Source organism: Oncorhynchus mykiss, chromosome 26, assembly GCF_013265735.2.
Source record: "Oncorhynchus mykiss isolate Arlee chromosome 26, USDA_OmykA_1.1, whole genome shotgun sequence".
Classification (NCBI taxonomy): Eukaryota; Metazoa; Chordata; class Actinopteri; order Salmoniformes; family Salmonidae; genus Oncorhynchus; species Oncorhynchus mykiss.
Genome location: NC_048590.1, coordinates 42,684,507 through 42,710,628, shown reverse-complemented (window position 1 = coordinate 42,710,628; position 26,122 = coordinate 42,684,507). Strand labels below are relative to the sequence as shown.

Sequence of the window (26,122 nt, the reverse complement as noted above, 5' to 3'; positions counted from 1 at the left end):
AACCACACATGCGGCGATCATACGTTCGCCTACTCTGCATCTCACAAAGACACAGGTTGGAACCAAAAATATTACATTTGGACTCATCAGACCAAAGGACAGATTTCCACCAGTCTAATGTCGATTGCTCATGTTTCTTGGCCCAAGCAAGTCTCTTCTTCTTATTGGTGTTCTTTAGTAGTGGTTTCTTTGCAGCAATTCAACCATGAAGGCCTGATTCATGCAGTCTCCTCTGAACAGTTGATGTTGAGATGTGTCTGTTTCTTGAAATCTGTGAAGCATTTATTTGGGTTGCAATTTCTGGGGCTGGAAACTCTAATGAACTTATCCTGTGCAGCAGAGGTAACTCTGGGTCTTCCTTTCCTGTGGCGGTCCTCATGAGAGCCAGTTGCATCATAGCGCTTGATGGTTTTTGTGACTGCACTTGAAGAAAGTTAAAAGTTCTTCAAATTTTCTGTATTGATTAACCTTCATGTCTTAAAGTAATGACGGACTGTCGTTTCTCTTTGCTTATTTGATCTGTTCTTGCCATAATATGGACTTGATTTTTTACCAAATAGGACTATCTTCTGTATACCCCCTCATGTCACAACACAACTGATTGGCTCAAACGCATTAATAAGGAAAAAAATTCCACAAATTAACTTTTGACAAGGCACACCTGTTAATTAAAATGCATTCCAGATGACTACCTCATGAAGCTGGTTGAGAGAATGCCAAGAGTGTGCAAAGCTGTCATCAAGGCAACGGGTGGCTACTTTGAAGAATCGAATGTAAAATATATTTTGATTTGTTTAATACTTGTTTGATTACTAAATGATTCCATATGTGTTATTTCATAGTTTAGATGTCTTTACTATTATTCTACTATGTAGAAAATACAAAAAAAAATAAAGAAAAAACCCTGGAATGAGTAACTGTGTCCAAACTTTTGACTGGTACTGTATTTAAACATTAGAATACAAAAACACAGTCATGGGAAGCACAAATAAAACATCACAAATCAGGTGTCTATACTTCAACACCAAAGTTAGATGAGATGATACAAGATGCAGTAATGAGTATCAAAACTGTTACCTGTAAGGAAACGAAGGGCACTATGGTAGATGGCATCCAAAGGTTTAAGAGTAGTAGCAGCTGCACTTTGATAAATACTATCACCATAATCAACAACAGATAAATACGATGGGAGTTAAAGAAACATGAGAATGCAAGTATAGTGTGATAAGAGATGCATACTGGCTACTTCAAACGGCAGATACCTACATCGTAAGGAATTGCTTAGAGATGTCTGTCTCCCTCTTGTGGAATACATGATGACTGGCAAAGATGTTTCTTTAGTTTCAGTATTGTCAGCTATGAGCAAACAGTCTGGGGTTTCTTATTGACTGTTCTCTCTCTCGCCCCATTGATACAGAAGGTGGAGATGTGTTTGCCATAAGATGAGAGAGTAGATTTCCCAAGAAATGTGATTGTGTCAGCTATCAGACAGGGGTTTCAACATTTTTTCTCAATTAAATTATATTCGGTTAAACTTTCTATGAAGTACCTACCTATAATGCTTTATCATAAGACACTGACTATAAGCGTCCATAACCACTCATAAGTGGTTATTAAAGTCTGTATGATGTTTTATAGATTATGAACTATAATGACTTGTAAGAATATATACTGCGTAATAAATAACAACCAAGCTGGTTTAAAACACACAAAAATATAGTTATTGGGCTACACACATTAGGCACCATAACACAGTATTATAAGCCTTTATGTGAGGCAGAAAGCCTAGTTTACATCTATGCGCAGCATTACAGGCTAAATATTATTGCGATCTGAGATGATAGATCGTTCCAGTTCTCTCTCATATCTAAATGATAGGCAATGAATGTGGGCTGGTCCCTCTGCGCTCAACACTCAACACCCGGATGTGTGCGGCACTTTGACTGCATAGTAGAATCGCTGGATCCAGATAATCGACTATTTGATGGGAATCAGATCGCGGATTACGACAAAAAAATGAAATCAACCGAATCAGTGCCGTTTTGGAATCACTGACAGAATGGAGGACGATCTGGTTTCAGAGGATGATATCTGTAAGAATTTATAATTATCTCATTACTAACGGAATAGCTGTATGTATTGGTTTTTGTTATGCCTACTCTGCTCATCTGGCCTATATACTGTACTTGTCTAGGCAGCCTGCCTTTAGCAGGTTATTGCACGCGCGGACACAGTATCAGAACAGATTCAGTCAGAATAATTGATTAATTGATAAGAGCTACCATGAACTGAAGCAAGTTCAAATACTAGGCTATGTTATATTGCAATGTGATGGTTGTCGGGCTGCATGACAGGGCTCATATGGTTCCTCCTTATAGGATGAAACCATAGCCTTTTGATTTGCATTACTTCTGAAATATTATATTGTAGTAGTGCTTGACTTGGGCATCAGATCGCTGGAGCTGAATACCAGCACCTCAAATGTTCTACTGCTTGAGCTCCTGCACCACTTATAGAATATTAGCAGGACCTAGTTTGGGAACCCTGGTCAGTGGTGAGGTGTTTAGCTGTTGTTTTTGCGCTAGTTTATCATTGCACGTATAAGAGGTTGGTGGAACATTAATTGGGGAGGACAGACTCGTGATGGCTGGAGCGGAATGGGTGGAATGGTACCAAATACATCCAACACATTGTTTCCATGTGTTTAGTGCCGTTCCATTTACTCCGTTTCAGCCATTTTTATGAGCCATCCTCTCCTCAGCAGCCTCCACTGGTTGCACTAGTTTTCTGACTTGTAATGCTCAATGTACCGTTTGATGTAGGCCTGGCAATGTTGTCCATAGTACAAGCATATAACCTCCGGGATAGACCGATCTAGGTCAGTCTCAACCAGTCTGTCAATGTTGTCTCATAAGAGAAACCAGCGTCTGTAGTCATAAAGAGTCTCAGAGTAAGAGTTCTGATCTAGGACCAGTTCCCCCCTTTCCATATAATCATATTAATTGTGATTAAAGGACTAAACTGATTCTAGATCAGCACTAAGCCACTTCATGAATACAGTAGGAAGACTACACAGACCAAATCACAGTTATCAATATAGAAACAGTTCAGTCTCCCTCACATGTTTGCCATATCCAGTATGTTGTGTACGCAAAGTGGGAATGTAGTGAGAGTTCTACATTGATGTTTTCCCCAATGTTGATTTAACCGTTAAAAAGTTCCTGGGAGGTGAAACGACAGGCAGCTTTGGCTCTTATACGCACATACATGTGATGGACAACCCATCGGGCACAACGCTGATGCAACAACAGAGAGTCTTTTCTGCGCCCTAAAAAATGATGGCACAATGGTTGTGTGAACGTTTTTGTGTAGACAAACTGTCCGTTGTATCACAAAATAAATATCATCTGTATCACAACCACTGTGTCAAATGTGTTTCAGGCTACATCAGTTGCCAACCTGAGTGAGAACAGGGCCTTAGGGACCTGCTGATGGCCGTTCATTCATCCAGACTATGGCTGCTTCTCAAATGTCACCCGTATAGTGCATTACTTATAGGCCCTGGTCAAAGGTAGTGCACTACGTAGAGAATAGGGTTCAATTTGGAATTCAATCTGCTGGCCCTACAGCATTACCACAGTCTATAGAAAGACAGACATCAGGCCTCCCGAGTGGTGCTGTCACACCCTGACCTTAGTTATCTTTGTTTTCTTTATTATTTTGGTTAGGTCAGGGTGTGCCGAGGGTGGTTTGTTTAGTTTTTGTATTGTCTAGGGGTTTTTGTATGTCTAGGGTTTTTTGTAAGTCTAGGTGTTTATATGTCTGTGGTTACCTAGATTGGTTCTCAATCAGAGGCAGCTGTTTATAGTTGTCTCTGATTGGGGACCATATTTAGGTAGCCATATTCCTTGGGTAGTTTGTGGGTTCTTAGTCTATGTTTAGTTGCCTGTCTGCACTAGCCATAATAGCTTCACGGTTCGTTTTTGTTGTTTTGTTCAGTGTTTTTTCTTTCATTAAAAGAAGTATGTATGCTTACCACACTGTGCCTTGGTCTCCTCCATACAACGAGTGTGACAGAAGAACCCACCAAAAAAGGACCAAGCAGTGTGCTAAAGAGGAGTGGACATCCTGGACCCGGGAGAAAGAGGAGTGGACATCCTGGACCCGGGAGAAAGAGGAGTGGACATCCTGGACCCGGGAGAAAGAGGAGTGGACATCCTGGACCCGGGAGAAAGAGGAGTGGACATCCTGGACCCGGGAGAAAGAGGAGTGGACATCCTGGACCCGGGAGAAAGAGGAGTGGACATCCTGGACCTGGGAGAAAGAGGAGTGGACATCCTGGACCCGGGAGAAAGAGGAGAGGAAGACATGGTCCTGGGAGGAAGTAATGGCTGGGGACAAGACTCTGCCATGGAAGCAGGTGGAGATAGCACAGGAGGAACGACGACGATACGAGGGGACACGGCTAGTATGGAAGTCCGAGAGGCAGCCCCAAGATTTTATTGGGTGGGGCACACGAGGAGATTGCCGAAGCCAGGTTGGAGACCTGAGCCAACTCCTCGTGCTTACTGTGGGGAGCATGAGACTGGTCACGTACCGTGTTATGCAGAGATGCGCACGGTGTCTCCATTTTGCGTTCATAGCCCTGTGCGCTCTATTCCTGCTCCTCGCATTGGCCGGGCTAGAATGGGCATCCAGCCAGGAAGGAAGGTGCCGGCACAGCGCTCCTGGTCTCCAGTATACCTCCTTGGACCAGGATATCCTGTGCCGGCTCTGCGCACTATGTCTCTGGTGAGTCTGCACAGACCAGTGCGCCCTGTGCCAGCGCCCTGTGCCAGCACCCTGTGCCAGCACCCTGTGCCAGCACCCTGTGCCAGCGCCCTGCATTTTCAGGCTGAAAATAAACATCCAGCCAGGATGGGTTGTCAGCTCTACACTCCAGACCTCCAGTGCGCCTGCACAGTCCAGTACGTCCTGTTCCTCCTCCCCACACTCGTCCTGAGGTGCGTGTCCCCAGCCCGGTACCACCAGTGCCGGCACCACGCACCAGGCCTACAGTGCGCCTTGGCAGTGCAGAGCGTCCGATGACGGTACCCAGTCCAGAGCGTCCGGCGACGGTACCCAGTCCGGAGCGTCCGGCGACGGTACCCAGTCCGGAGCGTCCGGCGACGGTACCCAGTCCGGAGCGTCCGGCGACGGTACCCAGTCCGGAGCGTCCGGCGACGGTCCCCAGTCCGGAGCGTCCGGCGACGGTACCCAGTCCGGAGCGTCCGGCGACGGTACCCAGTCCGGAGCGTCCGGCGACGGTCCCCAGTCCGGAGCGTCCGGCGACGGTCCCCAGTCCGGAGCGTCCGGCCACAGTCCCCAGTCCGGAGCCTCCGGCCACAGTCCCCAGTCCACGCTGATCCACGCAGCGAGAGTCCCCAGCCTGGGGCCTACGGCGAGGATCCGCAGTCCAGAGCCTCCAGCGATGATCCACGGGTCAGTGCTACAAGGGCGGAGGGATTAGTGTAAAGAAGGGGGAGCGGCGTCCAGAACCAGAGCCGCCACCAAAGTTAGATGCCCACCCAGACCCTCACATATAGGTTTAGGTTTGCGGCCGGGAGTCCGCACCTTTGTGGGGGGTACAGTCACGCCCTGACCTTAGTTATCTTTGTTTTCTTTATTATTTTGGTTAGGTCAGGGTGTGCCGAGGGTGGTTTGTTTAGTTTTTGTATTGTCTAGGGGTTTTTGTATGTCTAGGGGGTTTTGTATGTCTAGGGGGTTTTGTAAGTCTAGGTGTTTATATGTCTGTTGTTGCCTAGATTGGTTCTCAGAGGCAGCTGTTTATCGTTGTCTCTGATTGGGGACCATATTTAGGGAGCCATATTCCTTGGGTAGTTTGTGGGTTCTTAGTCTATGTTTAGTTGCCTGTCTGCACTAGCCATAATAGCTTCACGGTTCGTTTTTGTTGTTTTGTATTAGTTTTGTTCAGTGTTTGTTCTTCCATTAAAAGAAGTATGTACGCTTACATCACTGCGCCTTGGTCTCCTCCATACGACGACCGTGACAGGTGCAGTGCTAGAGACGTCACTACAGACCTGGGTTCGATCCCAGGTCCAGCGTCGTCCGGGTTAGGGGAGGGTTTTGGCTGTGGGGGGGGCTTTACTTGGCTCATCGCGCTCTAGCGACTCCTGCAGGCTGACCTCGGTCGTCAGTTGAACGGTGTTTCCTATGACACATTGGTGCGGTTGGCTTCCGGGTTAAGCGTGTGGGTGTTAAGAAGTGCGGTTGATTTGGAGGACGCGTGACTCTGAGGTTTAGAGGACGCAAGGGGAAGAAAAGGGGGGTAAGAAAAAAGACAGGCATCAACATGAAGGCAAATAAATAAATTTGACAGATCAATCCATGGCTGAGGCAGTGATCCATACATCACAAAATCCATTGGATAGATATTTAAGAGATAAGATTTACAATGGCAGCCTGGGATCAGTATGTTAACTACCTTGTTCAGGGACAGAATGACAGATATTTACCTTGTCACCTCTGGGATTTGATCTCGCAACCTTTCGGTTACTGCCCCCCCCCCCCCCCCCCCCCCCCCCCCCACCCACCCCCCACCCCCCCCCCCACCCCCCCCAACGCTCTAACCACTAGGCTACCTGCCCCCTCCTTGTGAACAGAGATAGAGCCTGACGCTTGTTCCTGTTTCTCCCATCCTCCTTTCCATGGCCCATGTCTGTTCACAGTGCTCCGGTCGGAGAAGGAGTTCCACGATGCAGCAAAGAGGAACGACACGGACAAAATGCGGGAGCTGATGAAGAAAGGAGTGGACATCAAGGCCAAAAACAAAGTGAGTGCATGTATGGGATTGGAGAGCATACACACACAGTCACAGTCGTTGGCAGATACACACACACATGTGCACGCATGCACACACACTTACACACAATAGTTTACCACTGTCAATTGAATACGGGATGCTATGCATGTTTTTCATGATAATGACTATTGTTGTCTTGAAACCTGACTGAAAGTGAGTTCACAAGAACTTCTACTAATTCCACAAAACTTATACTAAGCTGTACTGATTCCCATTAGTAAACCACAGTGCAAATACCCAGGAAGGATTTGATCTGACAGAGTCGATGCCAGTCAGTCAGTGCCACACTGCCACTGCCAACGCTTTAGCAGCTGTAGCTTTGTTCCTGCCGTTTGTGCTTTGAAGAAAAGGAAACCAGCATCTTGTTGTCCCGGGAAAAGGATATGACCCGGATTTCACCTCACTGTGGTGAAATAACACCATCCGACTTGTTTCTCTTGGCTAGCATGGCCCAAGGTTTCACCGCTAGGTTGTTAACTGTTTCTCACTCAATGTTCTTGCAAATAAGTTGCATAATAAAAGTGTTTTGGTTTTTTTGCCGTAAAATATAGCATGCAACTTATGTTTTCTTCTCTGTGTTGTGATGAACTGAATTACCCTGCAGGGATCATGAAAGTATGAAGCTGTCTATGTGGTTATATAGTGGAAGTATCTTAACCTAGACTTTACATAACCTTTCAGAGCTGTTACTGTATCTGTTCCAGTGGAAAGGGAGAGAGCTTCTGTCTACCTCAAGCTTCTTTATCTGCATGCTCACGTCCACTGCAGATAAACCACCTTTCATGCCTACATTATTGTTGTGTTTTATTCCATTCTGATTCAGAACACTTTATTGTCCTACATTGGGCGATTTGGTTTGCGGCTGTAAAACAACAATATGAAAGAACAGCTACACACTAAAAACACATCAAAAGCATTTCACATTCAAATGTATTTTGCCATCCCCTCGATATGTTCTGCTGTTGTTACTCTCTCCTCTCTATCGTGTTGTTTCTCTCCTCTATCGTGTTGTTTCTCTCTCCTCTTTATCGTGTTGTTTCTCTCTCCTCTCTATCGTGTTGTTTCTCTCTCCTCTCTATCGTGTTGTTTCTCTCTCCTCTCTATCGTGTTGTTTCTCTCTCCTCTCTATCGTGTTGTTTCTCTCTCCTCTCTATCGTGTTGTTTCTCTCTCCTCTCTATCGTGTTGTTTCTCTCTCCTCTCTATCGTGTTGTTTCTCTCTCCTCTCTATCGTGTTGTTTCTCTCTCCTCTCTATCGTGTTGTTTCTCTCTCCTCTCTATCGTGTTGTTTCTCTCTCCTCTCTATCGTGTTGTTTCTCTCTCCTCTCTATCGTGTTGTTTCTCTCTCCTCTCTATCGTGTTGTTTCTCTCTCCTCTCTATCGTGTTGTTTCTCTCTCCTCTCTATCGTGTTGTTTCTCTCTCCTCTCTATCGTGTTGTTTCTCTCTCCTCTCTATCGCTATCGTGTTGTTTCTCTCTACTCTCTCTCTCCTCTCTATCGTGTTGTTTCTCTCTCCTCTCTATCGCGTTGTTTCTCTCCTCTATCGCGTTGTTTCTCTCTCCTCTCTCTCGTGTTGTTTCTCTCTCCTCTCTCGTGTTGTTTCTCTCTACTCTCTCTCTCCTCTCTATCGTGTTGTTTCTCTCTCCTCTGTGTTTCTCTCCTCTCTATCGCGTTGTTTCTCTCTCCTCTCTATCGCGTTGTTTCTCTCTCCTCTCTATCGCGTTGTTTCTCTCTCCTCTCTATCGCGTTGTTTCTCTCTCTCCTCTATCGTGTTCTCTCTCCTCTCTATCGTGTTGTTTCTCTCCTCCTCTCTCACCATTCTCATTATGTTTTCTCTCTCTTCCTCCTCTCGCTCTCCACAGAAAGGCCGTACAGCGCTGCACTGGGCGGCAGGGGCTGGGAACGAGCAGGCTCTACGTCTGTTACTAGACCATAATAATGAGGTGGATGTGGAGGACAGTGTAGGTACACACACACGCTCACACTCACGCTTACACTTACACTCATGCTTACACTCACACTCACAACCACACACTCATACAGACTCTATTTTATTGTGGGCTATGGCCTCACAAAGTTTATTGCAGTTACTCAGCCATGATCTTCATTTTCTAATGAACTGTGCGTAAAATTGCTCATAACATCCCACCTTTGTTTATGAGCCCTTGAGACAACTCTGTCTCTGTAATGCAGTTAATTTGGGTGTCTAATGAGGTAACAGTTAGAGACCCCTTCATATTCATCAGCGTAGACGTGGGGGGTCGTAGAAATGACCTTACTCAGTGTTTCTTGTCTGGTTCTCTGCACAGACACACACAAAAGTGCATGCTCGCACACACCCGCACACACACACACACGTATGCGCGCACACACACACGTATGCACACACACAGTAAACACCCTTTGTCTCAGGACACTGGCATTATAATGACTGTGATGATGAATATTTCATCAAACACAAGTAAGACACAGACAGGCAGTCTAAATGGTGATTTCATGTGTTTTGCCACTGCAATGTGTTGACTGTGTCCTGCTTGTGCTACTGCAATATTCTTAATTACAACATACATAAGGTTGTAGCCTACATTCTAAATGAACCTACAAAATATTCAGACCCGTTGACTTTTTAAACATTTTGTTACATTACTGCCTTATTCTAAAATGGATTAAACTGTTTTCATTCCTTTTCAATCTACACAAAATAGCCTGTAATAACAAAGAATAAACAGGTTTCTTTACATTTTGAAATAAACTGAAATATCACATTTACATAAGTATTCAGACCCTTTACTCAGTACTTTGTTGGAGCACCTTTGGCAGCGATTACAGCCTTGAGACTTCTTGGGTAGGACGCTACAAGCTTGGCACACCTATATTTGGGGAGTTTCTCCCATTTTTCTCTGCAGATCCTCTCAATATCTGTAAGGTTGGATGGGGAGCGTCGCTGCACAGCTATTTTCAGGTCTCTCCAGAGATGTTAGATTAGGTTCAAGCCCGGGCTCTGGCTTGGCCACCCAAGGACATTGAGATTTGCCCGAAGCCACTCCTGCGTTGTCTTGACTATGTGCTTGGGGTCGATGACCTGTTGGAAGGTGAACCTTCACCCCAGTCTGAGGTCCTGAGCGCTCTAGAGCGCTCTTCATCAAGGATCTCTCTGTACTTTGCTCCGTTATTCTTTCTCTTGATCCTGACTAGTCTCCCAGTCCCTGCCGCTGAAAACATCCCCACAGCATGATGCTGCCTCCACCATGCTTCACCGTAGGGATGGTGCCAGGATTCCTCCAGACATGATGCTTGGCATTCAGGTCAAAGAGTTCAATCTTGTTTTCATCAGACCAGAGAATCTTGTTTCTCATGGTCTGAGAGTCCTTTAGGTGCCTTTTTGCAAACTCTAAGTTAACTGTCTTGTGCCTTCTATTGAGGAGTGGCTTCCGTCTGGCCACTCTACCGTAAAGGCCAGATTGTTGGAGTGCTGCAGAGATGTCCTTCTGGAAGGTTCTCCCATCTCTACAGAGCAACTCTGAAGCTCTGTCAGTGATCATCGGGTTCTTGGTCACCTCCCTGACCAAGGCCCTTCTCCCCCGATTGCTCAGTTTGGCTGGGTGGCCAGCTCTAGGAAGAGTCTTGGTGGTTCCAAACTTCTTCCATTTAAGAATGATGGAGGCCACCGTGTTGTTGGGGACCTTCAATGCTGCAGAATTTTTTTGGTGTACCCTTACCCAGATCCGTGCCTCAACACAATCCTGTCTCGGAGGGCTATGGAAAATTTTTGCTCTGGCATGCACTGTCAACTGTGGGACCTTACATAGACAGGTGTGTGCCTTTCCAAATCATGTCCAATAAGTTGAATTTACCACAGGTGGACTCCAATCAAGTTGTATGGAAACAGGATGCACCTGAGCTCAATATTGAGTCTCATAGCTTGAAAACAATTCTAAAGCCCATTTTTTTCTTTGTCATTATGGGATATTGTGTGTAGATTGATGAGGGAAAAAGTATTTCATCCATTTTAGAATAAGGCTGTAACATAACAAAATTTGGAAAAAGTAAAGTGGTCTGAATACTTTCCGATTGCACTGTATACATTACATTCAAAAGGTATTCACACCCCTTTCCAAATTTTGATGTGTTACGGCCTGAATTTAAAATGTATTCAAATGAGATTGTGTCACTGGCCTACTACACACAATACCTCATAATGTCAATGTGTAATTATGTTTTTAGTAGTGTTTACAAATTAATTTAAAAAAAATAAAAGCTGAAATGTCTTGAGTCAATAAGTATTCAACCGCCAAGCCTAAATAAATTCAGGAGTAAAAATGTGCTGAACTTGTCACATAATCAATTGCATGGTACAATAATAGTGTTTAACATGATTTCTGAATGACTACCTCCTCTCTTTACGCCACACATACAATTATATGTAAGGTCCCTCAGTCGAGCGGTGAATTTCCAACACAGATTCAATGACAAAGACCAAGGACATGTTCTAATGCCTAGCAAAGAAGGGCTTTGTGAAATAAAATTTAAAAAAGCAGACATTGAATATCCTTTTGAGCAGATACAGGCATCTTTCCTAACTCAGTTGCCGGAGAGGATGGAAACCACTCAGGGATTTCACCATGAGGCCAATGGTGACTATAAAACAGTTAGAGTTTTTAATGGCTGTGATAGGAGTAAACTGAGGATGGATCAACAACATTGTAGTTACTCCACAATACTAACCTACATGACAGAGTGAACACAACACAACATGCCTACCACTTTTAAGCTGCAAAATATTTTTTATTGTGAAACAAACAAGAAATAAGACAAAAAAACAGAACTTGAGCGTGCATAACTATTCCCCCTCAAGTCAAAACTTTGTAGAGCCACCTTTTTGCAGAAATTACAGATGCAAGTCTCTTGGGATATGTCTCTATAAGCTTGGCACATCTTGCCACTGGGAGTTTTGCAAAACTGCTCCATCTCCTTCAATTTGGTTGTGTTCCGTTGGTGTACAGCAATCTTTAAGTCATACCACAGATTCTCAATTGGATTGAGGTCTGGGCTTTGACTAGGCCATTCCAAGACAATTAAATGTTTCCCCTTAAACCACTCGTGTTGCTTTAGCAGTATGCTTAGGGCCATTGTCCTGCTGGATGGTGAACCTCTCAAATCTCTGGAAGACTGAAACAGGTTTCCCTCAAGAATTTCCCTGTATTTAGTGCCATCCATCATTCCTTCAATTCTGACAAGTTTCCCAGTCCCTGCCGATAAAAAAACATGGTTATTTAAAAAATGTTTTAACCAGGTAGGCCAGTTGAGAACAAGTTCTCATTTACAACTGCAACCTGGCCAAGATAAAGCAAAGCAGTGCAACAAAAAATAAGAGTTACACATGGGATAAACAAAAGTACAATCAATAACACAATAGAAATATATATATATATATACACAGTGTGTGCAAATGGAGTAAGGAGGTAAGGCAATGAATAGGCCATAGTAGTGAAGTAATTACAATTTAGCAAATTAACACTGGAGTGATAGATGTGCAGATGATGATGTGCAAGTAGAAATACTGGTGTGCAAAAGAGGTAGGTAGTTGGATTGGCTATTACAGATGGGCTGTGTACAGCTGCAGTGATTGGTAAGCTGTTCAGATAGCTGATGCTTAAAATTATTGAGGGAGACATAAGTTTCCAACTTCAGCGATTTTTGCAATTCGTTCCAGTCATTGGCAGCAGAGAACTGGAAGGAAAGGCGGCCAAAGGAGTTGTTGGCTTTGGGGATGACCAGTGAGATACACCTGCTGGAGCGTGTGCTACGGGTGGGTGTTGTTATGGTGACCAGTGAGCTGAGATGAGGCAGAGCTTTACCTAGCAAAGACTAATAGATGACCTGGAGCCAGTGGGTCAGCCGAATATGTAGCGAGGGCCAGCCGATGAGAGCATACAGGATGCAGTGATGGGTGGTATATGGGGCTTGGTGACAAAACGGATGGCACTGTGATAGACTGCATCCTGTTTGCTGAGTTGGTGTGTTGGAGACTATTTTGTAGATGACATCGCCGAAGTCGAGGATCGGTAGGATAGTCAGTTTTACGAAGGTATGTTTAGCAGCGTGAGTGAAGGAGGCTTTGTTGTGAAATAGATTCTAGATGTAATTTTGGATTGGAGATGCTTGATATGAGTCTGGAAGGAGAGTTTACAGTCTAGCCATACACCTAGGTATTTGTAGTTGTCTCAGAACCGTCCAGAGTAATGACGCAAATCGGGCGAGCGGGTGCGAGCAGCGATCGGTTGAAGAGCATGTATTTAGTTTTACTAGCGTTTAAGAGCAGTTGGAGGCCACAGAAGGAGTGTTGTATGGCATTGAAGCTCGTTTGGAGGTTTGTTAACACAGTGTCCAAAGAAGGGCTAGAAGTATACAGAATGGTGTCGTCTGCGTAGAGGTGGAGAAAGGAATCACTCGCAGCAAGAGCGACATCATTGATATATACAGAGAAAAGAGTCGGCCCGAGAATTGAACCCTGTGGTACCCCCATAGACTGCCAGAGGTCTGGACAACAGTCCTTCCGATTTGACACACATGAATTCTATCTGAGAAGTAGTTGGTGAACCAGGTGAGGCAGTCATTTGAGAAACCAAGGCTGTTGAGTCTACCGATGAGAATACGGTGAGTGACAGAGTCGAAAGCCTTGGCCAGGGCGATGAAGACGGCTGCACAGTACTGTCTTTTATCGATGGCGGTTATGATATCGTTTAGTATCTCAGAGTGATGAGAGGTGTTGGGTTTGCGCCAGATATAGCGTTTTCCTTGATGGCCAAAAAGCTAAATTTTAGTCTCATCTGACCAGAGTACCTTCTTCCATATGTTTGGGGAGTCGCCCACGTGCCTTTTGGCAAACACCAAACGTGTTTGCTTATTTTTGTTCTTTAAGCAATGGCTTTTTTTGCCAGTTCTGTGGAGTGTACTGCTTAAAGTGGTCCTATGGACAGATACTCCTATCACCGCTGTGGAGCTTTGCAGCTCCTTCCTATCTTTGTTCTCTTTGTTGCCTGTCTGATTAATGCCCTCCTTGCCTGGTCCATGAGTTTTGGTGGGCGACCCTCTCTTGGCATGTTTGTTGTGGTGCCATATTCTTTCCATTTTTTAATAATGGATTTAATGGTGCTCTGTGGGATGTTCAAAGTTTCAGATAGTTTTGTATAACCCAACCTTGATCTATACTTCTCCACAACTTTGTCCCTGACCTGTTTGGCGAGCTCCTTGGTCTTCATGGTGCCGCTTGCTTGGTGGTGCCCCTTGCTTAGTGTAGTTGCAGACTCTGGGGTCTTTCAGAACAGGTGTATATATACTGAGATCACGTGACAGATCATGTGACACTTAGATTGCACACAGGTGGACTTTATTTAACTAGTTATGTGACTTCTGAAGGTAATTGGTTGCACCAGATCATATTTACGACACGCAGTTGCGCGTAACGATGGTGACAGGTGTGCGCCATAACGAGCAGCCTGATGACCTAGAGGCCTGAGAGGGAGCACACTTGACACAGAGACAAATTCCCCTTTCAGCAGGACAATAACCTAAAACACAAGGCCAAATATACACTGGAGTTGCTTACCAAGACAACATTGAATGTTCCTGAGTGGCCTACTGTAGTTACAGCTTTGACTTAAATCGGCTTGAAAATCTATGGAAAGACTTGAAACTGGTTGTCTAGCAATGATCAACAATCAACTTGACAGAGCTTGAAGAATCTTTCAAATAATAATGTGCAAATATTGTACAATCCATGTGTTCTCAGGTGTGATTCTAACATGTATTGACTCATGGGTGTGAACACCTATGTACATTTGATATTTTTGTATTTAATTAACAATAAATTAGCAACACTTTCTAAAAACATGTTTTCAATTTGTCGTTATGGGGTATTGTGTTAAGATGGGTGAAAAAATAACAATTTCATCCATGTTGAATATCAGGCTTTAAAACAACATTTGGAATAAGTCAAGGGGAAAATACTTTCTGAAGGCACATGTTATATATGAGGCAGAGATGTAGGCTACATAATCATGGAGATCAAATTGGCTGCGAGTCCAGAAGAGGGTGAGTAAAGTGAACAGCAGCAGATACTTGTGTGTTCATTCTATTTCTACAACATGCTGTCCCTTCTCAGTTTGGTATGAATCCTCTGCTGCTGGCAGCCTGGTTCGGTCACCTCAAGATCCTACAGATCCTCGTGGCCTCTGGCGCAAAGCTCAACTGTGAAAACAAAGTAAGTTATTCAATTAATTACATGAATTGACCCAATACAATGGAATGGATCCTACCCCCAATGATGTAAAAACGCGGATAGAACTACATCATGCAATTATCTTCATGTTTTAGTGTTTTAATTGTGTCTATTCTACAATTGTGTCTAATTGTAACTAGTCATTGCTTGTGTAATTCAGGCAAACAATATGCTGTTTGTATTCACACATATGCACACAAAAGAAAAGCCAACTTAACCAATTGCTTAATCAGGGGTACTCTGAGTTGGCTGGACTTCAAAAGGACAAGAAGTTGAGCTAATGTGTTCGTTTGTTCACTCAACAAATACTGCTCGAAGTTGGCTGAATTTGAACAAGCTTGTTGAGTAAAATTTCAAATTCATGTTTGCTCAAAACCAATCATCTTCATATTTCCCTGCAGGTTTGTTCTCAGAATTGTTGATTAATCTTATGCTACATTTTTCTGAACTAACCCAATCTGTTAGTAGTTGGACTTATTGCACCAGTTACTGAGATGGCTGTTCCAGTTTAGATGATTTAGGTCTCATTAATCAAACTTCTCTACCCCAGCAGTCAATTTTGGATATCCTTACTCTGGCTGGATTCCTCAAAAAATTACACATCACTTTGCAAGCCCGCATACTGTGTTTTGCAGGGTTGTGTCAGACCAGTGTGTTATGGTGTAATTAGACCCTCAAAGAATGATACATTGTCATAAAGAGTTTAATTTGAAAAATAACATTCACAAACATTTTAGCATCCAGGCAATGGCGGAGCAATTTCTGCATATTACGCCTTTAAAGCTTGCAAATATAGTGCTCTGTAAGTTCATTTATATGTCATAATAATTGACTGACTGACTTGATTTAAGCCTTTGGCTCCTATGAGGAGCATAGGCCATTGACAAATGTACTCCATCTCACTCGGTTTGGGGCAAGTGTCACGCCCTGACCTTAGAGACATTTTATTTCTCTATTTGGTTAGGTCAGGGTGTGATTTGGGTGGGCATTCTATGTTTTCTATTTCTTTGTTTTTGGCCAAGTGTGGTTCCCAATCAGAGGCAGCTGTCTATCATTGTCTCTGATTGGGAATCATACTTAGGCAGCCTTTTTTCCCACTTAATGTTGTGGGTAATTATTTATTTTCTGTGTGTGCCACAGTTGCGTCACGGTCGGTTTCTGTTTACCTGTGTTTTTTGTGAAGGTTTCACTTTATTAAAGATGTGGAATTACATGCACGTTGCGCCTTGGCTCATCTATGACAGGGAGTTTGAAGACAGTGAACGTGACAGCAAGTTTTCCAGATCACACCACTTGAGGCGGCTTTCAGTCATTTCTGTCTTACAATTCATTTTTGTATTATAATAAGACTTATAATATGTTATGTATCTGTCTCTCTGTCAGAATGGGCTGGGCCTGCTGCACTGTGCCGCCCAGCGGGGTCATAGCAGAGTGCTGGAGTTCATCATGGAGGACCTAGTAGAGGATGTACTGCTGGACAGGGTGGACAATGTGACTGCCCCACACCACATTACCGGTTCTTCACTAGCACGCTTTCTGCACTTTCCTAGTTCTTCCAAAGACCTTTCATAGCAAATTCCTTGAACTTGTATTTTCCTGGGAGTGCTTTCCTTTCCCAGGACTTTCCCAGTACTGTCCTAGGGCTTTCCTTTCCTTATACTCTCCCTGTGTGTGCTTTAGTCTCAACCCTGCCTGGTTACAGGATTTACAAGGGAAATTGATGACACAATGAAATAAATCTTGTTTACTTTAAGAATTTGATTGATGCAGTATCACCACCCTCTGTGCACAACAGATACCTTGAGGGTTTGCTATGCTACCTATTATTTATCCTGTGCCATGTTGGATGTGTTTACTAGGATGTCAAACCTGCTTGTCGCATGTTGGCTGGACATCAGTGACATCAAGCCCCACCCCCAACAGCCAACTGTCGCTTACAGAGTGACAGACTAGTCCCTTGCTCTGTTGGCTAAAACGGTTGGCTTGTGTGTTTGTGCAGGAGGTTATTAGTTCGAGCCCTGCTTGGGGCAGAACAGAAGACACTGTTATTCCATACTGTCAATACTTTCATACTGTAATTTGGTCATATTGTCATTAGTGTCATTTGTCCATACTGTGATGTTGTCATTACTGTTACTGTCTTCTTCTAGTTAATCCCTCACTCCCTGTTTTACTGTCAGTCTGGGAAGACAGCGTTTCACCTGGCTGCAGAACATGGACAACTAGAGGTGGTTGAGTTCCTCATCGGTATGGGCTGCACTCACGGCCTCAAGGATAAGGTAGGTTGACACGTGGACACATACACACTTATAGGTTAATACATGATTAGGCTGGTGTTACAGTAGCGAGAGTAAACATGAACTTTAAACACATTTTCCAAATGTGTTTAATTACTTTTCGTGTGTTTGTAACTAAGATGTTATCATGTAAATAGCATGATGTCTTTGATGTGTTTTTATATATTGTATAGGATGAAAACATGGCCATCCATCTAGCAGCCAAGCATGGACATAACGAGGTCCTGCAGAAGTTAGTTGAGACAGGAGTGGACATTGACGAGAGAAACATAGTGAGTAAAGAACATATTGTCACTGTCAGGTGTGGTGTAGGGTTAAAAGCAGCCCAGAAACTATATTTTATATTCAATACCTTTTAGCTGTCGTGGTTCCTGCTTCACTTTATATGGATAATGATGAGAAAAAATAGTTTACTGTTAATTTATGTTTTGCTTCTAAACCTTTATTTTGCCAGGAAATAACAAATTATATTTTACTATAATAACAATTAGGGTTACTGCTACTTGTTGTTCTGTTTTATATGGTTGATTATTCCCTATTCTGTTGATAGAATGTAAAGCTGATGGAGGCCTTTTGTGACGTGATATTTGGTTCTCCAGGACGGACTGACACCTCTGCACCTGTCCTCTGATGGAGGTCACTATGAATGTGTCAAACTACTGCTGGAGGCCTGCTGTAATGTCAACGCGCTGACAAACGTAAGGGTCAACTTTCAATTAACTATAACTCATAAAGGCTTTATAGAGCATTCATCTATATATTCATATAGCTGTAAATGTAGAGGACCACCTAGAAGTGGGTGCACTGACTGGGACCTTCTCTTCCAAGACATTGATGTTAAAACCCTTGCAGAGACAGGCATGGATGATACTACATGATTTCTAAAGCATCTAAATATGTCTTAACAAAGTCTTTATAAACCCTTTCTAAGTCAGTTGTAATTAGTTTAAAGTAGTACCTGATTATCACACTTACATTTAAGAATCTGAGATGGATGGATAGATAATTGGATGGATAGATAATTGGATGGATAGATAATTGGATGGATAGATAATTGGATAGATAGATGACATTATACAAAGTGCCAACTAATGTGTGAGACTGATGTACATTAGTGAGTCTGAACTGTGACCTGTCCCACTATGTTGTTGTCTGTGCAGAAGAATATGAATGCCCTCCACTACGTGGCCCAGCACGGCTTCGAGAGGGAGACCAGTCTGCTGCTGGAGGCGGGCGTCAACACAGACACGGTGGATGGTGTGAGTATGCAAGCCAACCTTTAACCATACTGTACATGCTACATTAGTTTGTGCATCGGTTAGCTCCCCTGTAGGAATAGTTGGTAGCACTTATTGCAACTTGGTTAGCTCCTCTTTCAAATTACAATAGTGAACAGCCAGGTCTTTTAGTTAAGCCCAACAGCTCAGAATACACCAGTAGGGTTCAGCATCTGCACCATGTCTTCTCCACTCTCTTTTTCCTAACTTTTTCCTACTCAGAGAATTGGTGCCACATTTGTTTGTATAATTCAGTGCATGTCCTATATTGATGTTTTCAGTAAAAGTGTTTTATTTATTTTATTTTTTAAGGAGTAGGACAGTCCCACTCCACTCATATGTTTGTTGTATTGGATAGAGAGAGTCAATAAACAGGTGTTCTGACATGCTAGTTTTAAACCCTTGCTGCAGCAGTAGGGTCCTGGAGGCAGCAGCTTAGACCACTGGATTCGCCCAAGACACAAAAGGTGTTTTTTCAGTGCCTCAGTGCAGAATAGGTTCTCTCCATAGATCTTTGTTTTAGTTTGTGTTTGACACAAGACCACAAGCTACAGTACAACAGGCCTTTTCCTCCCACGTACCACTAATCAAAAGAGAACCATCGCACTCCCCCAGAAGCTTGGCTGGTGGGTAAAACCCGCCAATTCAGACAAACAAAGAGGTGTAATGGGTTCTTACTGAATACCTGTCTGTGTAAGTTATCCCTGATGCAGTGACCATTATAAAACACAGTGAATAATGAAGTAAGATTTATGCAACGTCTTTTTGAGTGTGAACTCATTACACCTCCTTGTTCCTCCCACGTACCACACCTCTGGAACTCCCTCAATGACAATCTCAAAGCTGCTCAGACTGTTGGTGCATTTAAAGCAGGCCTTAAGACTCATCTCTGTCGGCTGGACTAGCCTCGTTCCTAGACTCCTATTGTTGTTTTCATGATATTGTTATATATTTTTAAATGTCTTGTTTGATATATTATCATTAAAAATATATATATTTTACTGTACTTCCTAGTTTATATTTCATTTTATGCACTTTGAGATTATTCTTGCATAATGAAAAGCGCTTTACAAGTACAACTTATTATTATTTACGTGGCATCTGTATGTGGTAACCATCAATGTGTATCTCATTTTACCTTGTGTTTTGAACAGCAACACACATCCCCTCTTCACACCGCCGTGCTCCACAATCACACCGAGGTGGTACGGCTGCTAATAGACGCTGAATGTGATCTGGACATATCTGACAATGTGAGTAATGTTTCCACTCTCTGGGCGTTACAGTAAACACCTTACTGTATGGAAACTTTCTATACAATGCATTCAATGATTTGTTAGGCCAATGGTGCATCGTGTACCTTAGTGTCTGTATCGATTCTGAGTCATCGTGTTGCGTGATCTGTGTTTGAAGTTTTGTGTACATTATCATTGAGGTAAAGACCATAGAACAGAAAGAATGCTTCTGTACAGTAACTGCCATAACACTTGTAACACTAATGACCTAATTCATCTCTCTTTTTCTGTCTCACTCTCGTTCTTTCTCCCTTCCCTCTCTCCCTCCTTCCTTACAGAGGCTCCAGACAGCCCTGCACATCGCAGCAGAGCATGGAAGACAGGACATCGCTGAGATGATCCTCATAGCTGGGGTTAACCTCAAACTACTGGATAAGGTATTTGATTTAATCTCATTTTAAAGGGTAATTTTTTTATCTTGTTTTTTATTTACCTTTAGAAGTGAAGTGATCCATTAAAACATGGCGCAGCAAACAAGAACGCCTGTATGTGGGAGTTGTAATGGATTGTTAATAACGCGTGGATAAAACACATTTCAAGAGTTTATCTAAATTCCAATGTGGTTGGACAACTCATTGAGGGTATCAATCACTGAAGATATGGTATCTAAATCATACCAATACAGATAACGTGTTTCACTGACAGTCACACTTGCAATAAAAATGCAATAATGTCAACTTTATTTTCCTTGATGGTAAAATTGCATTGGAAACAATGCTGTGTATTAAAATAACTCATATCATATAATACAAACATTTAACATCAGAATTCCCAACACACTTAAACACAATTTCTAAGAAAGCTTCCATTTTCATATCTCATCAGTCTGGCACAGCAGATGCTTCCTCCTGTGAGTAATAGTCCTGAGACTAGGTTAACATCTCATGGGCTCTTTGTGTAGTATGGGACCAGCCAGTGTCTCACTGGATTAATGAAATCATTTCCCCTATTCCCGTTAAAGTGTGTTTAAAGGGCTCAAGCATTATTTAATTCCAGTCTGAAGACTATGCCAGGATCCTGTTAATCAGAGCACACCGGAGAAAAGCATTTTGCAACAGAAAACAACAAGTATTGCTTATTAGATAAGTTTAGGTAGTACTTCTCATTTCACTGTTTCCCCCCGAATTAGTGCTAATGAACTGGACCCAGGTGAATTAGTGCTAATGAACTGGACCCAGGTGAATTAGTGCTAATGAACTGGACCCAGGTGAATTAGTGCTAATGAACTGGACCCAGGTGAATTAGTGCTAATGAACTGGACCCAGGTGAATTAGTGCTAATGAACTGGACCCAGGTGAATTAGTGCTAATGAACTGGACCCAGGTGAATTAGTGCTAATGAACTGGACCCAGGTGAAGTAGTGCTAATGAACTGGACCCAGGTGATGTACTGTATGTCATATTGAATCCAGTGTTGTGGCTGTGTGTTGCTACTCTCAGCAGGGGAAGACTTCTCTGGAGGTGGCAGCCAGAGGAAACCATGTCATCTTAGTGGACATGATCATCAAAGCAGACCGGTTTTACAAGTGGGAAAAAGTAGGTTCATATTTAAACGCGCCTGCAGCTCTACTTTGTTCATGTTGAGATCGACTACTTTAGGTCTTCACAGCTGTACCAGATCATCACGATTCCGGAATGAGTGTTTTGGAATTTCATAATTAAATATCAGTCTGCTTCGCAGCTCAACTGCAATGCAGTCAATCTCAAACACACCCCCTTTATTTGTGTACCAGGACAACGTGATCAGCGATGATGATTCGTGGCTGGGGAAGCAGCTGAGCTTTAAGCAGGACCACCAGGTGGAGACCCAGCACCTGCGCTCTGTCACGTGGAGGCTGGCCACCAAAGACCTGTCCCGCGGGGAGTGGAAGAGTCTCGCACAACACTGGGGCTTCACGGATGCCCACATACGCTCCATAGAGCAGCAGTGGACAGGTGAAGTGTTGGCTTGGTCTAGAAATAACCCCCAGAGCCTAGCTCGTTGTAATTTTCAGATCTGAAGCAATCACATAGGTCTAAGTGAAAATTCAACTTTCCATCTAGCTTTCTATCTGATTTTAAGGGCGTTTCCGCCATATTGCTTACATTCATATGATTCCTTCAGATCTGTAAACACCAAAGAGCCTAAGGAATAAGGAGTTAGCAGCCTGGGCAGACAGGTAGCCTTTAGGTGAGAGAGGCTGACCAGTAGCCAGAGGGTTGCTGGTTCAACCTAGAGGGTTAATTGACAGATCCCAGGTACCATATCCTGCCGTTGTGCCCTTGAGCAAGGCACTTAAGCCCAGAACTGTCCTTATTGTAGCCCACCTATTTTATATAAGTCTCTTATGACATTCACATATGTTAGGTACAAAGAGCTTCAAGGAGCATGGGCACCGTATGTTGCTGATCTGGCTGCATGGAGTAGTCATCGCAGGGGAGAACCCAATCAAAGGCTTGTATGAGGGACTGACGGGGATCTCCAGGACCGACCTAGCTGGTGAGTCAATGGAACGGGGGACGGGAGTCAACACCCATCAGGTATTCGAACCTGAGCACCAGGGCACAATGGGCGAATAGCATTTTTTAAAATAAAAAAACAACAATGGATGTTCTTATCGGACTGTACTGTCCAATCATTGTCAGTCATTTCATGCCTACTGAACACTGCCCAGCTTCCCTCTAGACCACACTGCTGTCTAGCCTGGGGGAGGTAGTTGTCCATAAGCTTTATGAGCATATAATGTAGTGGTGTAAAGTAACTAAGTAAAAATACTTAGAGTAGTTTAAGTAGTACTTCAATCTTTTGGTATTTGTTTCATTAGCCCATTGTTGATATAGTCCAAAAATGTTTTGCATGTCAGCAATGAAGATTTCATGATATATAAGTAGAGAAATACAGCCGGTAAGATGCATTTTGCATCATAAGATGCTGTGTTTTGCGTTTTGCATCAGAGGATGCAAAATGCATCACACCGGCTGTATTTCTGTACTTTGAAAGGGTATCTGAACTTTACTTTATTATTTATATTGTTGACAACTTTTAGTTTAATTCTAAAACAGTCCTAAAGCAAATATGTACTTTTTACTCCCATACATTTCCCTGTCACCCAAAAGCACTGGTCACATTTCGAGTGCTCAGGTAGGACAGCAATATAATCCAATTCAATTACCAATATAACAGGTTTTCATCCCTACTGCCACTTTTCTGGCGAACTCACTATTATGTCTGAGTTTTGGAGTGTGCCCCTGGTTCTCCGTAAATTTAAAAAACGAGAAAATTGTATCGTCTGGTTTGCTTAATATAAGACATTTGATGTATAGTATTTACTTGTACTTTTCTCAAGAATGACAATTTAGTACTTTTTCCACCACTGATATTGTGGTTATTAATTACATAAGTACATTAAATGCTGGTTTGACCATCTTTTATCATCTCTACCAGTAATGGTCCGTAGCCCGTAGGTCAACTTGAATGAACAAAGAAGTTTCCTTTTTCTTTCTTTCAACAGAAAGCATCAGACAGAAGGCAAATGCAGACACAAGCTCTCCCAAGAAATGCACCGCCATGTGAACAAGTCCATCCTGAAACACACTGATATACTGCAGGAATAAATGCCCATTCCAGGGTTCAAAACTAAAAATAGTGTCTGAATAAAGTTAACACACTGAACAAAATATAAATGCAACATGTAAAGTGTTGGTCCCATGTTTAATGACCTGAAATAAATGATCTCAGAAATGGTGCATTTGCACAAAAAGCTTATTTCTCTCAAATTTTGTGCACAAATGTGTTTACATCCCTGTTAGTGAGCATATCTCTTTTGCCAAGATAATCCATCTGCCTGACAGGTGTGGCATATCAAGAAGCTGATTAAACAGCATGATCATTATACAGGTGTACCTTGTGCTGGGAACGATAGAAGGCAACTCCAAAATGTACAGATTTGTCACACAACACAATGCAACAGATGTCTCATGTTTTGAGGGAGCATGACATTGGAATGCTGACTGCATGAATGTCCACCAGAGCTGTTGCCAGAGAATTTAATGTCCATAAGCCTCAAGTCATTTGAGAGAATTTGGCAGTACGTCCAACCGGCCTCACAACCACAGACCACAGGTATGGCGTTATGTGAGCGAGCGGTTTGCTGCTGTCAACGTTGTGGACAGAAAGCCCCATGGTGGCGGTGGGGTTATGGTATGGGCAGGCATAAGCTACAGACAACGAACACAACTGCATTTTATTGATGGCAATTTGAATGCACAGAGATACCATGACAAGATTCTGAGGCACATTGTCATGCCATTCATCCGCCACCATCTCATGTTTCATCATGATAATGTACGGCCCCATGTCGCAAGGATCTGTACACAATTCCTGGAGGCTGAACATTTCCCAGTTCTTTCATGTCCTGCGTACTCACCAGACATGTCACCTGTTGAGCATGTTTGGGATGTTCTGGATCTACGTGTATGACAGTGTGTTCCAGTTCCTGCCAATATCCAGCAACTTCGCACAGCCATTGAAGAGGAGTGGGACAACATTCCATAGCCTTATCAACTCTATGTGAAGGAGATGTGTCGCGCTGCATGAGGCAAATGGTGGTGAAACCAGAGACTGACTGGTTTTCTGATCCAAGGTATCTGTGACCAACAGATGCATAGATTAGGACCTAATTCATTCATTTCAATTGACTGCTGTCCTTATATAAACTGTAACTCAGTAAAATCTTTGAAATTGTTGCATGTTGTGTTTATATTTTTGATCTGTATATATTTAATGCTTATGGAGGCACCCATGTAAATATATCTAATATGTTATGGTGCCCCGCAACCTGTAATTCGACCCCTGGATCAGTCAAGGATCCATGTCTGTCATACAGAGAACTATAGCAGTCAGTGTTTTTCTCTAAGTTCAACTGAATTAAATGTTAAGAGTTTTTTTGTGTGTGGGGTGGTGCATTGTAAATATGAAAAATATTTGCTCTACTGGTGCAGGTGCAATGAAAATAAATGTTCTACTGAGCCATTATATTTCCATATTCAAGGCATGGCCTAACTATCTAGGCACCATGCATTTAATACCACATGTTTAGCCTAAAAGGCAAAGAGGGCATAATAAATTAACAATCACCATCTTTTTCATGCCTGAAAATAAAACAAATATTCTACCATTTAATGTTTTCATACCTGAGAAGTAAAACATGTTTTCTCTCTACATCTGCCATATTAGTATAATGCTTTTTTCAATGTTTTACTAGCGAGACCACATGTTTTATACTGCTTTCAGCTGTGTGGTGAAGTATTCCACATTGCTCTCTTCTGTACCGGACTGCAATGCCAACTCAGTCTACTAAATTACAACTGTTCATGACTATGCAGCTCAATAACTAAAATAGGTGGTGGTTCTACCACATGGTAGATTTTTACCATAAAATGCCATACATATTGTGTAAAGATCTGTTTTTAACAAATGCTTAACTATTTTCGATTTTCTTGTATTGATGGACAGTGCACTGGAATGGACTGTTATTTAGTTGATCACTGTTTGGCTTGTACATTTAGTTCAATTAAACAATTGATGATCAACAACTGATGAGGTATGAATTTGTTAATTGACTTTCTATACAGAAACATCTTAGTGAAACTTTCTTTAAAAATATATTTTTTAAGTGTATTTTGAAGATTTATTGACGTATTAAAACAGATGAAATAGATGACAGGGATATAGTGGAGAGGGAGTGGTGGAACAGGGGATCAAACTGCTGCCTTCACTGTCATGTGATCCAGGGGGCAGCAGAATTACCACTAGACCAGGGTTCCCCAACTGGCAGCCTGCGAGCCAAATTCTGTGCTTTTCTTTGGCATCCCAAGTTTTCTGAATAGCAAGAAATCAGCTTCAATTGATTTTAATTTGGTAAATCTGTTCCCAATTATTTCCACGAATAATAGAGACATGTGATAAGCAAGGTTTGAAAGTACGTTATATTTCAATATATCTGTTTGGGTTTCTTGCAGTTAATTTGCAGTTTACAAATAATTTGTAATTACACTACTGTTCAAAAGTTTGGGGTCGCTTAGAAATGTCCTTTGTTTTTGAAAGAAAAGCACATTTTTTTTGTCCATTTAAA

At 42.7% G+C, this 26,122-nt stretch overlaps 1 protein-coding gene across 2 annotated transcripts; it reads left to right on the top strand.

Moving 5' to 3' along the window:
* The first annotated feature begins 1,875 nt into the window (after positions 1 to 1,875).
* On the top strand, positions 1,876 to 23,749 carry LOC110526688 (ankyrin repeat and death domain-containing protein 1A). Of its 2 annotated transcripts, none has more exons than XM_036963937.1 (15): positions 1,876 to 2,093; positions 6,729 to 6,832; positions 8,723 to 8,821; positions 15,025 to 15,123; positions 16,525 to 16,632; positions 17,322 to 17,420; positions 17,612 to 17,710; positions 18,038 to 18,136; positions 18,599 to 18,697; positions 19,870 to 19,968; positions 20,289 to 20,387; positions 21,450 to 21,545; positions 21,743 to 21,944; positions 22,357 to 22,488; positions 23,501 to 23,749. In XM_036963937.1, the coding sequence occupies exons 1-15, from the start codon at positions 2,060 to 2,062 to the stop codon at positions 23,560 to 23,562; spliced, it is 1,530 nt and encodes a 509-aa protein (XP_036819832.1). In that variant the 5' UTR covers positions 1,876 to 2,059; the 3' UTR covers positions 23,563 to 23,749. The 2 variants fall into 2 exon arrangements, with proteins under 2 accessions (XP_036819832.1, XP_036819833.1); XM_036963938.1 differs by lacking the exon at positions 1,876 to 2,093 and adding an exon at positions 5,917 to 6,052.
* The last annotated feature ends 2,373 nt before the right edge of the window (positions 23,750 to 26,122 follow it).

Excerpts from the sequence above, each read along its gene's own strand:
- LOC110526688 (XM_036963937.1), top strand. The coding sequence starts at position 2,060 with ATGGAGGACGATCTGGTTTCAGAGGATGATATCT. Across the intron at positions 8,822-15,024 it reads AGGTGGATGTGGAGGACAGT|TTTGGTATGAATCCTCTGCT; the intron begins GTAGGTACACAC and ends GTCCCTTCTCAG. Across the intron at positions 15,124-16,524 it reads AGCTCAACTGTGAAAACAAA|AATGGGCTGGGCCTGCTGCA; the intron begins GTAAGTTATTCA and ends TCTCTCTGTCAG.